This window comes from Loxodonta africana, chromosome 2 (genome assembly GCF_030014295.1).
Source record: "Loxodonta africana isolate mLoxAfr1 chromosome 2, mLoxAfr1.hap2, whole genome shotgun sequence".
NCBI lineage: Eukaryota > Metazoa > Chordata > Mammalia > Proboscidea > Elephantidae > Loxodonta > Loxodonta africana.
Genome location: NC_087343.1, coordinates 70,611,570 through 70,628,871, shown reverse-complemented (window position 1 = coordinate 70,628,871; position 17,302 = coordinate 70,611,570). Strand labels below are relative to the sequence as shown.

The 17,302-nt window shown below is 36.7% G+C and overlaps 1 protein-coding gene across 7 annotated transcripts in view; it reads right to left on the bottom strand.

Moving 5' to 3' along the window:
• Window positions 1-17,302, bottom strand: part of ERBIN (erbb2 interacting protein) — a 170,254-nt gene that overhangs the window by 70,518 nt on the left and 82,434 nt on the right. For all 7 annotated transcript variants that reach the window (XM_064272670.1, XM_064272665.1, XM_064272682.1 and 4 more), the window contains 3 exons: window positions 9,677-9,755; window positions 7,935-8,024; window positions 6,812-6,868 (listed from right to left, as the gene is read on the bottom strand). In XM_064272670.1, coding sequence (XP_064128740.1) covers window positions 6,812-6,868; window positions 7,935-8,024; window positions 9,677-9,755 — 226 coding nt within the window. The remainder of the gene's footprint in view (window positions 1-6,811; window positions 6,869-7,934; window positions 8,025-9,676; window positions 9,756-17,302) is intronic.

Genomic DNA, 17,302 nt, shown 5'->3' with positions numbered 1-17,302 from the left:
CTAACCAAAATGTTGGCAATTCAAATTTACCAGCCACTCTGTGGAAACTCTATGGGGCAGTTCTACTATGTCCTACAGGGTTGCTGAGTTGGAACTGACTTGATGAGATGGGTTTGGGTTTTTTTTTAAATGAAGTACTACAAAGCCCTGGTGGCACTGTGGTTAAGAGCTCAGCTGCTAACCAACAGGTGAACGGTGTGAATCAACCAGCTGTTCCTTGGAAACTCTATACGACAGTTCTACTCTGTCCTAACGGGTCACTATGTGTCGGAATCAACAGGATGGCAAGAGGTTTTGTTTGGTTTTATGATTCGACTTCCTTTACTCATCTATTTCTGGCTCCAGAGAATCTATAAGTAAGTTCTAGTTTGCTTCATAAGAAAACAAAAGATGTTTCCAGGACACTTCTTCAGAAGTATAAAATCACACGCTATGTAATTAAATTCTTCTATCCATACTACTATACCAGGTCAAAATTTGGAAAATGTAAAGAGAACTTTAAGAAGAAGAAAAGGAAAAGACTTGATCTTACATTTCTTACTTCACTACAGTAGTTACAATGACTAACATGAAAACTTGCATGCAGCAATTGAACACACATCAATAAGGGTAAATTATAAAACTAAAGCATATCAGTTTTAGAAAAAGGTACAAAAAAGAACAGCAGTGCACTGGAAATTACAGACAACTTCTTAGAAAAATTAAGGTTTAAAACAGATTTAGAAAAACATGAAGATGTGGCTATGTAATTAAAAACAGGAAATCTACTGAAAGAAAATACAAAGTCCAAATAGTGTTTCCACCTGAACTCTCTGTACTTAATATTGGCAATGTCTGTTCTACTCTTCATACGCTTCAGAAATTTAAGAAACAAAACTCTATCTTAGATTAAATTCTGTTTCCTACTTTAACTAGAAAATAGATACAACATCCTACAAATGTCCTCCTGTCTACCTCTCAAATTCGTTTTGATTTAACTCATTTTTACCTTCTTCTCCCTAAAGATAAGATTGAGAAGAATGGGAATTCCAGAACACTTGACTGTACTCATGAGTAACCCTGTACACAGATCAAGGGGTAGTCATTCAAACACAACAAGGGATACTGTGCGGTTTAAAGACAGGAAAAGTGTGGGCCAGGGTTGTATCCTTTCACTGTATCTATTCAATCTGTATGCTGAGCAAATAATCCAAGAAGCCAGACTCTATGAAGAACAGGGAATCAGGACTGGAGGAACACTCATTAACAGCCTGTGTTATGGAGATGACACAACCTTGCCTGCTGAAAGTGAAGAGGACTTGAAGCACTTACTGATGAAAATCAAAGCCCATAGCTTTCAGCACAGATTACACCTCAACATAAAGAAAACAAAAATCCTTACAGGTGGACCAATAAGCAACATCATGATAAAGAGAGAAAAGACTGAAGTTGTCAAAGATTTCATTTTACTTGAATTCACAATCAACACCCACAGAAGCAGCAGTCAAGAAATCAAAAGATGCACTGCACTGGGCAAATCTGCTGCAAAAGACCTCTGTAAAGTGTTGAAAAACAAAGATGTCACCTTGAAGACTAAGGTGCGCCTGACCCAAGCCATGGTGTTTTCAATCACCTCATATGCATGTGAAAGCTGGACGATAAATAAGGAAGACTGAAGAAGGTTTGATGCCTTTGAATTGTGGTACTGGTGAAGAACACTGAATATACCATGGACTGTCAAAAGAGCAAACAAATCTGTCTTGGAAGAACAACAACCAGAATGTTCCTTAGAAGCAAGGATGGCAAGACTATGTCTCATCTACTTTGGACGTGTCGTCAGAGGGACCAATCCCTGGAGAAGGACATCATGCTTGGTAAAGCAGAAGATGGAAGCCCTGGTGGTTTAGTGGTTAAGTGCTACGGCTGCTAACCAAAGGTTCGGCAGTTCGAATCCACCAGGTGCTCCTTGGAAACTCTATGGGGCAGTTCTACTCTGTCCTATAGGGTCGCTATGAGTCGGAATCGACTTGATGGCACTGGGTTTGGTTTTAAAGCAGAGAGTCAGTGAACAAGAAGAAGACCCTCAACAAGACGGACTGACACAGCGGCTGCAACAATGGGCTCGAGCACAAGAATTTTGAGGATAGCACAGGACCAGGCAGTGTTTCATTCTGTTGTACATAGGGTCCCTATGAGTCGGAATCCACTCGATGGCACCTAACAACAACTCCAGAGAAAAATATCCCTCCTTTGCGTTCCTGGTACAGTGCCCTCCAACTATAAAAAAGTGGTATTTAATTTCACTTAACTACATATCGGAAACCCTGGTGGCGCAGTGTTTAAGTGCAACAGCTGCTAGCCAACAGGTCAACAGTTCAAATCCACCAGGTGCTCCTTGGAAGCTCTACAGGGCAGTTCTACCCTGCCCTACAGGGTCATCATGAGTCGGAATCAACTCAACAGCAGTGGGTTTTTGGTGGGTTTTAAATACATATCTAAAAAATAGCACTACCTTAAACCAAAAATATCCCTCAAATTATTATTTTTTTTAGGAGTATTTATTAATATTTCAAGAAATGCAAGGGGTTTCTGCAAAGGCCAAAACTAGTGTTCAGTAAGCTAGCATGAGAGTGTGTCCTGAGTGGTGCAAGCGGTTTGCCATTTGCTGCTGACCTGAAGGTTGGCAGTTCAAACCTTACCTAGCAGCACCATGAGAGGAAGGCCTAGTGAACTGCTTCCATAAAGACTACAGCTACGAAAATAAAATCTTCTTAAAACCAAAAAGGAGTTTAACTAATAAGGAATGTTTACCTAGAGCACTGTGTTCTTTTAAGATCTGTCTATATGGGATCAAACTGATAATCACAACTCAAAAGATCAGATAGAAAACTTGAGAGAAATGAGTTTATGTTAATGGAGGGAGACAGAAAACGAGAGTGAGAATGGTTGCAGAACTCAGAGAATGTACTCAGTGTCACTGAATTGTACATATAGAAACTGTTCTACTGTGTATATTCTGAACAAAAAATAAATTATAAAAGAAAAATAAGGCCACCTGATAGAATCCATCCTACACAGACCAATAAATTAATGCTAATTTGAACCGCCTAGTTTTTAAAAGAAAATACAATTTAAAATAAATAAGTAAAACATTACTGAATATTTTACTTGTGATTTTTTTCTTCACCTGCTTTTCTAACAAAGTTGGAAAAACAGTTGTTAGGAATACATAAATGCCCCTGAATACAAATAACTGTTGATTGCGACTAATTTCAAAACTATCCAAGTTTTTTTTTTCCTATGCCATATGCCATAGTAATTCTTTAAGACATTAATGAATAAAACTGAGGGTCTGTTTTTAAAAAAATAATAGTACTTCCCACTGCTTTAATCTTTGATCATAAAAAAGGTCCAGTCACATAACCTGACTGAACATGACTTTCAGTAACTTTAATACTATGGCCTCTTTACAGTTTACAAGGTTTCAGAGGTTTTATTTTATTGCAGTGAAAACATACACAACAAAACATATACCACCTCAACAACTTCAACAGGTAAAGTTCAGTGATATTGATTACATTCTTTGAATTCTGCAACCATTCGCACTATCATCTTAAAAGTTTTATCATAAGTCTTAAAAATGAAGCAGGAAAAAATTAAGGTTCCAAATTCGATTTGAACCTTCAAAAGGAGACTGAGATCCAGAAACCTAATAAATCACTATTTAAACACCAATGACAAATGGATAGATTTTTATATTAAACACCATGAATTAAAATATGATGAACACAAAACAGTGACTCTTAAAATAACTTACACTAGTCATTTTGTTGTTAAGTGCTGTCAAGTCAGTTCTGACTCAAAGCAACCCTACATAGAACAGAATGAAATACCAGCCGGTCCTGCGCCAACTTCACAATGGTTGATACGTTCGAGCCCATTGTTGCAGTCACTGTGTAAATCCATTTCCTTAATGGTCTTCCTCTTTTTTACCTACCCTCTACCTTACAAACTATGATGTCCTTCTCCAGGGACTGATCCCTCCTGAAAACATGTCCAAAGTACATGATACCAAGTCTCACCATTTTCGCATCCAAGAAGCACATTCGGCTGTACTTCTTGCAAGACAGAATTATCCGTTCCTCTGTCAGTCCATGGTATATTCAGGATTCTTGGCCAGCATCATCAATTCTTCTTTGGTCTTCCTTATTTATTGTGCAGCTTAAGCGTGCATATGAGTTGATCAAAGATACCATGTTTTCGATCAATAACGCCTTTGTCCTTAAAGTGACGTTTTTGCTTTTTAACACTTTAAAGAGGCCTTTTGCAGATTTGCCCAACGCAATACGTCAGTTGATTTCTTAACGGCTGCTTCCATAGGTTTTGGTTATGGATCCAAGAAAAATTCAATCCTTGACAACTTCAGTATTTCTCTGTTTATCATCATGTTGGTTACTGGTTCTAGTTGTGAGGATTTTTGTTCTCTTTATGTTTAGGTGTAATCCATACTGAAACCTGTAGCCTTGTGAACACATACGACCCTGACACACACCTTTCCTGACTTTAAACCACTTAGTACCACACCTTGATCTTTTCAAAAGACCGCCTCTTGGTCCATATACAGGCTCCACATGAGCATAATTAAGTGTTCTGGAATTCTCGTTCTTTGCAATGTTATCCATAATTTAGTTTTGATCCACACAGTCAAATGCCTCTGCACAGTCAATAAAATACAGGTAAACATCTTCCTAGTATTAACTGTTTTCAGGCAAGATTCATCTGACATCAGCAATGATGTCCCTTGTTCCACATCCTCTTCTGAACCCAGCCTGAGTTTCTGGCAGTTCCCTGCTGATGTACTGCTACAACTTTTTTTTTTTTTTTCTTCAGAAAAATTTTACTTGTGTGTGTTGTTTGATAATTTCCCCCATTCTGTTGGATCACCTTTCTTTGGAATGGGCACAAAAATGTATCGCTTTCAGTCAGTTGGCCAGATAGTTGTCTTCCAAGTGTCTTGGCATAGATGAGTGAGTGCTTCCAGTGTTGCATCTGCTTGTTGAAACATCTCATTTGGTATTCCAACAATTCCTGAAGCCTTGTTTTTCACCAATGACCTCAGTGCAGCTTGGACTTCAGTACCAATAGTTCTTGATCATATGCTGCTTCCTGAAATGACTCTGTGTATTCTCTCAATCTTCTTTTGATGCTTCCTGCATCGTTCAGTATTTTTCCCATACCAAATTACAACCTGAAGCTTGAATTTTTTTCTTCAGTTCATTCAGCTTGAGAAATGCTGAGTGTGTTCTTCCCTTTTGGTCTTCTAAGTCTTTGCACATTTTAGTATAAGACTTTGTCAAGTTGCCCTTTGAAATATCTGTTCAACTTTTTGATGTGATCATTTCTTCTATTCACTTTAGCTACTCTACGTTCAATAGCAAGTTTCGGAGTCTCTTCTGACTAATTCATTTCGGCCTTTTCTTTCTTTCCTGTCTTTTTAATGACCTTTAGCTTTCTTCATGTATAATGTCTTGTCATCCCAAAACTTGTCTGGTCTTTGATCACCATTGTTCAAAACATCAAATCTATATACTCAAAGTCATACTTTGGCTCTCATGGACTTGTTCTAATTTTTCCGCAGCTTCATCTTTAACTCGCATGTGAGGAAATGACCGTCTGTTCTGAAGTCAGTGTCTGGTCTTGTTCTAACTGATGATACTAAGCTTCTCCACAGTCTCTTTTCACAGATATAGTCTCTTTGATTCCTACAAATTCTGTCCAGCGAAGTCCATGTGTACAGTCACTGTTTATGCTGTTAAAAAAAGGTATTTGCAATGAAGATGTCGCTGGTCTTGCAAAATTCTATCATGCAATCTCCAGAGTAGTTTCTATCACCAAGGTCATATTTTCTAACTACTAATCATTCTTCTTTGTTCCTAACTTTTGCTTTCCAATCACCAGCAATTATCAATGCATCTTTACTGCATTTTTTATTAATTTCAGACTGAAGGAGCTGGTAAAAATCTTGAATTTATCTTAGGCATTAATGGTTGGTGCGTAAATTTGAACAACAGTCCTGTTAACTGGTCTTCTTCATAGGCATACGGATATTATCCTATCACCGAGAGCACTGTACTTCAGGATAGATTTTGAAATGCTTTTGACGATGAATACGATGCCATTCCTCATTCCTGGCACAGTAGACCACATAATTGCCTGATTCAGAACAGCCAATACCAGTCTGTTTCAGCTCACTAATGGTCTATGTATATCGATGTCTAGGTGCTTCATTTCATTTTTGACAACTTCTAATTTTCCTAGATTCATACTTTGTACATTCCATGTTCCAGTTTTTAATGGATGTTTGCAGCTATTTCTTCTTATTTTGAGTTGTACCCATCAGCAAAAGGTCCTGAATGCTTGACCCCATCCACGTCATTAAAGTCAACACTACTGTGAGGAGGCAGTTCTTCCCCAGTCGTATTTTGAGTGCTTTCGAACCTGAAGGGCTCATCTTCGGGCACTGCACCTGACATGTTCCACTGCTATTCATAAGGTTTTCACTGTCCAATTTTTTACAAGTAGGCCCCCTTCTTCCTAGTCTGTCTTAGTCTGGAAGCTCCGCTGAAACCTGTCTACCATGGATGACTCTGCTAGTATTTGTAATACTGGTGTCATAGCTTCTAGCATCACAGCAACAGGCAAGCCACCACAGTTATGACAAATTGACAAACTGGCACTATCATTTTACATTTAAAAAATTTAGTAACATTTCTCTAAGGACTTAAATATTATATATTCTGAACAATTTTAAAAAGGATAGAACTTTACTTACTTTGGCAACATTTTCAACTGATTTTCTCTAAGTTCTAATATTTGGAGTTTGGTTAATCTGGAAAAACAAAGAAAAGTCAAATCTATACGGCAAACAATTTAATGAACAAATTAATGTTAATGTACAGTATACAGCAATGAATATTTATTGTGTAATTACTATGTGCAGAGTATTATATTCAAAAATACCGAGGAATACAAAGAAATACATAAGAAGAAAAGGCTATCTCTGCTCCCGAAAATTACAGGGAGGAAAAATAGGCAAGCACTTCAAGTGACTGCTCCCTAAGTCTGAATCCTAAAACATTTCATGCCCTTTTTTCCTGAAAATAAATGAAAAACTGGTAACCGTTAGTAGACTGGATAATAATAATTCAATCCCAGAGTTCAGCTCTAAGAAGGGTTTGATAAAGGAAACTACAAAACATGGATAAGGAGAAATCCTTTGGCACTTCAGTGATGCATGTGCCACTAAATAGAGAAAAAATAAGGAGGTTAAGTGTCTAAATGCCACTTAGTGATGAGTACAGTAATTATTTTTAGACAAAAGATGACTACAAGTTTAACAGGTAGTTGAGCAGCACTTTTTTTTTCCTAATAATTAATTTGAATGCCACAGTAACTTGATACCTATTATTCACTCATTTTCTTCATCTATTCAGAGTGACTATAATATGACAGGAACTGCTCAAGGGGCTGATAATGGTGTGAGATGACCCCAGAAACACATTCTCTCTTCTCAAGAATTCTTTTTCTGGTTGGAAAGGCACATAAACCAGTAAATTAGATAATTCTGGATAGTTAGAAATGCTAAGAATAAAGAATTCAGTATCTCAAACACATAGAAATTACCCCCATTTAAATCCTCTATTTTTGTATTCCTTAAAAACCAGTTCAAGTCTAAAATTATTTTTTTCTTTGAAACTCTTATCGCTTATTGTTTACATGGGGAAATAAAGTTGAAGTCAAAACAAGGTCAAAAGAAACCTATAATAACCATAGTGCTTGGAAATAATTACAAAAGTCTAATAAACTATAATCAATAGTATTATTTAAGCAACTTGTATTTATGTGAATTTTACAAGAGGTAGCAATAAAAGATTTTAGAATAAACTATAATTTACCTGCCAAAATTAGCTGGCAAGAACTCAAGGAAAGCATCATTCAGATATAACTGTGTTAGATTTAACAGCTGAGAAAATCCATCAGGAAGCCTAAATAAAATACAACAAAATTTAAATTAAGTTCATATACAGAATTTCAGTTTCTTACTAAAGTCTCTCCAAGAATTTGTGTAACCAGATAATAGTTATCTCTATTTCTATTAGATATCCTCAAATAGAGAATTGCCTTCAGTAATAACTTACCTGTTTTAGTGTTAGTATCTTCATCACTTTCTAAAAAGTAGTAAGGCAGTACTTGTCTCAACATAATATATGCCACAGATAGTCAACCCATAATACATAGAAATGTATTTCTGACCTAACTATGAAATCAGCACATCCCCAAGATTAACCTTATATAGCATTAAAAAACCTTGAAGTTTTTCATCAATTCAAAGGACTAGATCAGAGTCACCAAACCTTGGCAGTATTAGCATTTTGAGAAGGATAATTGTTAAGTGAAAAGGCAGTTCTGTGGATTGTAGGATGTTTAGCAGTATCCCTGTTCCTACCGACTAGATATCAGTAGCAACTTCTACCCAGATCCTGACAACCAAAAATGTCTCCAGAAACTGTCAAATGTCTCCAGGAAGCAAAATCGCTCCAAATTAAGAACTGCTAGTTTAGACTATTTTCAATCTAACATTTTCCCCTCACAAGAATCAACTGTAGATTATAGAAGAAGCAGCTGGCAGACATTCTAAAGTCATATAAGAATCTACATGTATTAGCATTATTTCTTTTTTCTCTGGTTTTATGAAACACATCAGAGATTTAAAACTAAATAAACCTGTTAACATCAAGTCAATTCCGACTCACAGCAACCCTAAAGGACAGAGTATAACTGCCCTAAAGGTTTCCAAGGAGCGGCTGGTAGATTTGAACTACCAACCTTTTTTTGGTTGGCGGCCGAGCTCTTAACCACTGTGTCACCAGGGTTCCTTAAAACTAAATACTAGAGCACTATTTTCAAATGAAGAGAATATACATCATCTTTAAGTGTTTGTCTTGGATTTTAACAAGTACAAAATCCTCTCAGAGTAACACACCTCAGTTTTTAATTCATTTTATTTTTCCCCTACCTCACGATTCTTCATATTCCACAAAAAGTAAAGCAACTCTGTGTTTGAAAAACTCATCAAGAAATACAGTGAAGGCTGATTTCGACTCTCAACTTAGCTATACTCTGCTATGCTTTACTTTATTCATCTTCCTCTTCAGCATTTCATTTTCACAAACTTTAACAGCTTTGGGACCAGTAAAGCTTTCTGTTCCTAGCCACTACTATCATAAAAGAACACAGGTAACTTCACATCATTTTTCTTTTTGCCTTCTTGACCTTGTAGTTTTTAAAAATATTTTCAGAAGGTTGAGTGTGTCACAGATTTGAATTGCAGACAAAGATATTTTTATATTGTGCAAATGACACTGAGCAAGGAGACCCGGATTCTAGTTTCATTTCTGACATTAATTTGCTGTGAAACCAGGAGTAAAACATATTATCTATTCGAATCTTAAATTCTACTTTTGTAAAATAGGGTTTACGAAATTTATTTTAAAAGTTTACTTTTTTAATCTAAAACTGCTATTTTTTATGGATTGAAGATTGATACAAATTATTCATTAAAATATGTAAGGTATTATTTTACTACTGGTTCATGGTTGTTCTATTCAAAAAAGCGATAACTGAACGGAGAACTTACTTGGAAATAGGATTTACGCTGGCCTCCACAACTGTCAAAACTTTACAATTTTTTATATTTTCTGGAAACTCCTGTATTCCTAGAAAATGAACAGACAATAATCAAATCATAAGAATCTACTACTGCTACTATTGATGTATACCTTGCAGAGTTGAAAGTAGTTTACCAACTAAGCAGGAAACAGATAAACATCAACATCTCTGTGAATCAAACAGGAGCATCTCCACACCAATTCCTTTTTATCTTTTCTTCATTTGCCTCTGTAACTGCTAATAACAGAATAGTTTTACCTTTCTTTCCTTCTTTCAGCATTTCTGAATATTAGTGCCTTCTCTATGTGATGATGTTAAGGACATGAAACACAGAACACATTTAACATTCTTTATGTCTCTCTCACATAAAGAGAAGCATTACTTTTTGAATGCTAGGCTTCAGGTTGAGCTGGTTCCTCACACGTATAAACAAAGTTTAATACAAAGCTGAACACAAAAATTGGCTGCTATCAAGTCGATTCTGACTCACAGTGACCCTACAGGACAGGGTAGAACTGCCCCGTAGGGTTTCCAAGGAGCGGCTGGTGGATTTGAACTGCCAACCTCTTGGTTAGCAGTTGTAGCTTTTAACCATTGTACCATATACTAGCTAATTTTAACCACTGTGCCACAAGGGCTCCTGAGCTGAACATAGGAGATGTGAACAACCTTTATCAGATATGCCGGTGAATGAAATCTAAAGTAATTTCTGAGGGCAGTCCTGTCTACCATTAAAACAATGAAACATTTTCTCTTTTCTGTATCTATCTTCCTATTTGTCCTATATTTATATTTCTCTCTTTCCTCAACCTTTTTCCTTCACACAACCCAGTGGCCTCATCATCACGCAGTTAACTGCTTAGGGAATGTAGTAGAATGTATTGCTACCTACTATCAAAATGGGTAAATTCAACAGTTGTAATAGATATTTCAGTTTTGAATTCACTTTTAGACCAGTGTTTCTCAAACCACCAGGGGTAAAGAAGTAAGTTTTTAAAATTTCCAATCTATTGTGGATCAATACTTTTGTAAAATACCACATAAATATTTTGACAGCACAATTATGTGTTCTGAAATTTCCATTCTTTGAAATGTTATCCATAATTTGTTATGATCCATACAGTCAAATGCCTTTGCATAGTCAATAAAACACAGGTAGACATTTTTCTGGTCTGACATCAGCAATGATATCCTTCTTTCCACATCCTTTTCTTAATCTGGCTTGAATTTCTGGCAGTTCCCTGTTTATATACTGCCGCAGCTTTTTTTTTAAATTATGTTCAGCAAAATTTTACGTGTGTGTGATATTAATGATACTGTTTGATTACTTCCACCTTCTGTTGAATCATCTTTCTTTGGAATGGGTGCAAATATGGATCTCTTCCAGTTGGCTGGCCAGGTAGCTGTCTTCCAAGTTTCTTGGCATAGACGAGTGAGCACTTTCAGCACTGCATCAGTTTGTTGAAACATTTCAATTGGCGTTTTGTCAATTCCTAGACCCTTGTTTTTCGCAAATGCCTTCAGTGCAGCTTGGACTTCTTTCTTCAGTACCATTTGTTCTTAATCATATGCTACCTCCTGAAGTGGATGAATTGTGACCAATTCTTTTTGGTACAGTGACTCTGTGTACTCCTGCCATCTTCTTTTGATGCTTCCTGTGTCGTTTAATATTTTCCCTGTAGAATCCTTCAATATTGCAATGCCAGGCTTGAATTTTTTCCTCAGTTCTTTCAGCTCGAGAAATGCCAAGAGTTTTCTTCTCTTTTGGTTTTCTAACCCCAGGTGTTTGCACATGTCATTATACTTTATCTTCTCAAACCTGTCTCTGGAATCTTTTGTTCAGCTCTTGTTTCTTCCTTTTGCTTTAGTTAATTGATGTTCAAAAGCAAGTTTCAGAGTATCTTCTGACATCCATTTTTTTCTGTCCTTTTAATGACCTTTTGCCTTCTTCATGTATGATGTCTCTGATGTCATCCCACAACTCGTCTGATCTTCAGTCATTAGTGTTCAATGCATCAAATCTATTCTTGAGATGATCTCTAAATTCAGGTGGAATACACTTAAGGTCGTATTTTGGCTCTTGCAGACTCATTCTAATGTTCTTCATCTTCAACTTGAACTTGCATATGAACAATTGATGGTCTGTTCCACAGTTGTCCCCGGGCCTTGCTCTGACTGATACTGAGCTTTTCCATAGTCTCTTTCCAGAGATGTAGTCGATTTGATTCCTGTGTATTACATATGGCAACATCCATGTGTATAACTGTCATTTATGTTGTTGAAAAAAGTAATTTGCAATGAAGAAGTCGTTGATTTTGCAAAATTCTACCATGCAATCTCTGGTATTGTTTCTAACGCCAAGGCCATATTTTCCTACTGTTCCTTTTTCTTTGTTTCCAACTTTCGCATTCCAATCTCCAGTAATTACCAATACATCAAAATATTGTAATATATATCATATATAGTGTATTTTTATAATTATACTTTTATAATTGGTAATACACACTTGATTTATAAGGATAATTTCTTAAGAGGGTAACAGTCTTAAAAGGAGAACAACAATCATGGTAATTTAATGGTCTTTTTTTGCATCATAACAGATTAAATCCATATAATTTGACAAAGTGTGAATAACCAAACATATTTATCTTAAAAACAGCAAACAGTAAAAGCAGAGGTGATTTTTTTATCTTGTTCACTTCTTATTTCCAGCACCTAGCATAGTGCCTGTCATGGTAGGTATTTGTTAAGGAATGAGTTAATAAATTAAAAGCATAAGGAAAAACAGAAGAATAAAAATAAAATTTTTATCTTCCTTGTGTTACTTACAAAACCAACTACTACCACAGCCCAACAAATTATCTTAAGCAGTATTGTTCTGATGTGATTCTTTTGTAATTGCTTTAAATGTAGTAAGAGGTTTTCTAAACAAGCATGATAAAAGTTCACTTTTTCATATAACTTCACTACAGATTAAAAATCCTTGCACCATACTATACTCAAAAGCTGTATCATACCCTAGAAGAAAAGTATGTGGAAGAGAGGGGAATAACAAAAAGATCTATTCACTAACATAGATGAATGCCAACTGTTAAGTTTGGAGACATTTAAAAAAAAAAAAGGTTTTAAAGGTACTGTGGTGTCCTGGAGTCGATTTTGACTCATAGTGACCCTAATATGACAGAGAAGAACTGCCCTACAGGGTTTCCTAGGCTGTAATTTTTACAGGAGGTGATTGCCAGGTCTTTTTTCCCAAGGAGCTGCTGGTGAGTTCGAACTACCAACCTTTCAGTTAGCAGTCAAGAGCTTAACCAATGGGCAACCAGGGCTAGGTGATGAAATAATGGAATTCATATACTATGAGGACATACAGTGAGTATAGAGTAATAAAGTACATTCAAGTCAGATATCTTGGATTTAATTCTCAGCTCTACCTCTTTATAAAGGTTGGATGGGTTCTTATGCTCTTTTCTGTCTTAGTTTCCTCATTTGTAATACAGAAATAATAACACCTTACAGAGACTTTATAAAAAAATTAAATGAGTTAATATAGACAGCTTGCAGCAGTGGGTGGCAAGTTCTCAATAAATGTTAGCTAATATTATATTTAAAAGTTTTCATCTGGCCAATAACCATAAACTTTGAGAGCTTTAAGAATGCAGATATTTTTAAAGTACTGAGGGGTTTTGCTGGTTATTATAACTTTATTTTGCAAAGGTGATATAAAGCTATATAAATTTAAACATTACAGAAATAGTGCAGACACGAAAAGGCTGACACATTGTAAAAAGCGTAACCGATGTCACTGAATAATATGTATAAATTGTTAAACAAGAGCCTAATTTGCTATGTAAATCTTCTCCAGAATCACAATAAAATATTTTTTAAAAGGAAATTATGTAGATAGAAAAGAATCCCATAATTTTAGGTAAGGAAGGAAAGGTTGAAAATATGAAACAGCAATGACGTCCTTTTAAGCATTAAGGTGTCCCTGACCCATGCCATGGCGTTTTCAATTGCTTCATATGCATGGGAAAGCTGGACAATGAATAAGGAAGATCAAGGAAGACTTGATGCCTTTGAATTTACGGTGTTGGCGAAGAATACCGAATATACCATGTAGTGCCAGAAGAATGGAACAAGTCTGTCTTGGAAGAAGTACTGCCAGAATGTTCTTCGGAAGCAAGTATGGCCAGACTTTGTCTCACATACTTTAGACATGTTATCAGGAGGAACTAGTCCCTGGAGAAGGGCATTAAGCTTGGTAGAGAGTCAATGAAAAAGAGGAAGACCTTCTAAGGAGATGGATTGACATGTGGCTGCAACAATGGGCTCAAGTATAGCAACGACTGGTGGACGGCACAGGACGAGGCACTTTTTCATTCTGTTGTACAAGGCGTCACTATGAGTCAGAACCAACTCGATGGCACCTGACAACAGCAGCAGCATCGTTATTTACCAGATTTTTCCATCTGCAGAAATTGTTAAAATTTTATCTAGCATTCAGATGACCACCATGATATAGGTAAATGAGTTTCATTTTATATTCTAAAAAAAAACTGAGATACCCCCAAAGTTTTTGTCTATTATAATGTCTAATTATATTAAACCTTGAAAAAAAGGATTAATCTTATAACTAAGCTCTAGTGTTGTCTCCTTTCATGTGTTTGTATTAGTTCAATCAAATAATATTTGAGTATATGTTAATGTGCCAGATCCTGTTCTCAGATTCATTGCTGTTATGACCTCCTTGCATGGAGACAGAATATATATTGTAGCATCTTTATTACTGTTTCATCATGCTGTTTTTATTTAAAAGCCCATGCTTTAGTGTTTTGGCTTTTTAGATTTTCTTAGTTTCTGATCTATTTTATAGTTCTTCAGTGTTTTTGAACTGGTCAAGCAGTTTGGTTTCATGATTAGAAGCACTTATGAATAAGAATTAGGTTCTAGTCTTTGCTTCTCTGTTATAGGACATGCTGTTACACTGAAAAATTAATCGAGTCCCAATTGTTGTTTTTGTTGTGTGCCGTTGAGTCGATTTCTCACTCACACCCACCCTATAGGACAGAGTAGAGCCGCCCTGTAGAGTTTCCTAGGCTGTAACTCTTTATGGAGCAGATCACCATGTCTTTTCTCCTGCGAAGCTGCTGGTGGGTTTGAACAGCCAACCTTTCAGTTAGCAGCCAAGCACTTAAACATTGTGCCACCAGACCTCCTTAGTCTTAATTAGTCCATCTATAATATTGTCAATAATACCACTTTCCTGCCTGCGACATGAGACTGCCAAATACATCAAGTGGGTCAGCCTGTATACAGGAGGTATATATATAATTTAAGGTACTGATATTTGTATTTACTAAGGAATTCATTTTTTTCTAAATTTTCTGTGATAGAACTGAAGTTTTAATTTGCTCTTCCTTTTCTTTAAAGGAAAAAATTCACCAAGCTGCTGTCCCAAGCCATTGTGGACAACAACTGGGGTTACAGAAATTTTCATCTGTTGTGTCCTGATGGCCTATCTTCTAGAGAATTAATAGAGGTGATGATTAAAACATTCTATCAAGAGGGGTGAGAAAGCTGATAGGGAGGGTAAGGGGAGAAAAAAAAAAGACTGTATTATTAATTCTCCCATATGAACATATTTAATAAAAGCCAGGAGTTATTAGGTAGTGAAACCAGAAAGAGTAGCTCAGACCTTTCTAGCTGATATGGGAACATTAGAGAAGTAAACCAAGGTCTTTCTTTTTAATTGAGACAAAAACCCTAGGAAGAGTGCATTGAAAGTTTGTGGTGAAAACAAAAAGTAGTTCTTTGAAACTGAGAAAATCTGATGATTGGGGAAACACTGCTGGAAAAGGCTTTTTTCACTTTAAGCTAAGAGAAGTTAAATTGATTAAGAGAAAAACCACAGATTGACCGAGGAGTGATGGTATTTTTCTTTTATGTTTTAAAATTTCTAATATTACTAATTTACTTTATAGTTAAGTTCAACTGTTTCAAAAAATTAGCTTTTTTTAGGACAGTAAAAGAAGGAAAATCATGTCTAAAACTTCCCAGGAACTTAAAGTCAATATTTACCAGTGGTCCGCGATCACTGTCTATTCCTGCTGTTAAATGCTGTGAACTGGATTCCGACTCATAGCAACCCTATGTACCACAGAAACAAACACTGCCCGGTCCTGCGCCATCCTCACAATCCTTGCTATGCTTGAGCCCACTGCTGCAGCCACTATCTCAGTCCATCTCACTGAGGGTCTTCCTCTCTTTCACTGACCCTCTATCCTACCAAGCACAATGTCTTTCTCCAGGGACGGATCCCTCCTGATAACTTGTCCAAAGTATGTGAGACATAGTCTCGACATCCTTGACTCTAAGGAACACTCTGGTTGTACTTCTTCCAAGACAGGCTTGTTCCATTCTTCTGGCAGTCCATGGTATATTCAATATTCTTCACCAACACCACAACTCAAAGGCATCAATTCTTCTTTGGTCTTCCTTATTCACTGTCCAGCTTTCACAAGCATATGAGGCAACTGAAAACACCATGGCTTGGATCAGGTGCACCTTAGTCTTCAAGGTGACATCTTTGCTTTTTAACACTTTGAAAAGGTCTTTTGCAGCAGATTTGCCCAATGCAATGCGACTTTTGATTTCCTGATTGCTGCTTCCGTGGGTGGTGATTGTGGATCCAAGTAAAATGAAATCCTTAACAACTTCAAACTTTGTTCATCATGATGTTGCTTATTGGCCCAGTTGTGGAGGATATCTGTTTTCTTTATGTTGAGATGTAACCCATACTGAAGGCTGTGGCCTTTGATCTTCATCAGTAAGTACTTCAAGCCCTCTTCACTTTCCGCAATTAAGTGAAGCTTGTGTCATCTACAAAATGCAGGTTGTTAACAAGTCTTCCTCCAATCCTGATGTCCTGTTCTTCATATAGTCCAGCTTCTTGAGTTATCTGCTCTGCATACAGATTCAATAAGTATGGTGAAAGAATACAACCCTGATGCACACCTTTCTTGACTTTAAACCACACAGTATCCCCTTGTCCTGGTGGAACAACTGCCTCTTGGTCTATGTACAGGTTCCTCATGAGCATAACTGTGTTCTAAAATTCCCATTCTTCCTGACGTTATCCACAATCTCTTATGATCCACACAGTGGAATGCCTTGCGTAGAAAATAAAACACAGATAAACATCTTTCTGGTATTCTCTGCTGTCAGCCAAGATCCATCTGACATCAGCAATGACATCCCTCTTTCCACATCCTCCTCTGAATCAGGCTTGAATTTCGGGCAGTTCCCTGTTGATGTACCGCTGCAAGCACTTTTGAATGATCTTCAGCAAAATTTTACTTGCATGTGATATTAATGATACCGTTTGATAATTTTCACATCTGGCTGGATCACCTTTCCTGGAAATAGGAGTAAATGTGGATCTCTTCCAGTTGGTTTGGCCAGGTAGCCATCTTCCAAATTTCTCGGCATAGACAAGTGAATACACCCAGTGCTGCATTCGTTTGCTAAAATATCTCCATTTGTATTAGGTCAATTCCTGCAGCTTTGTTTTTTGCCAATACCTTCAGTGCAG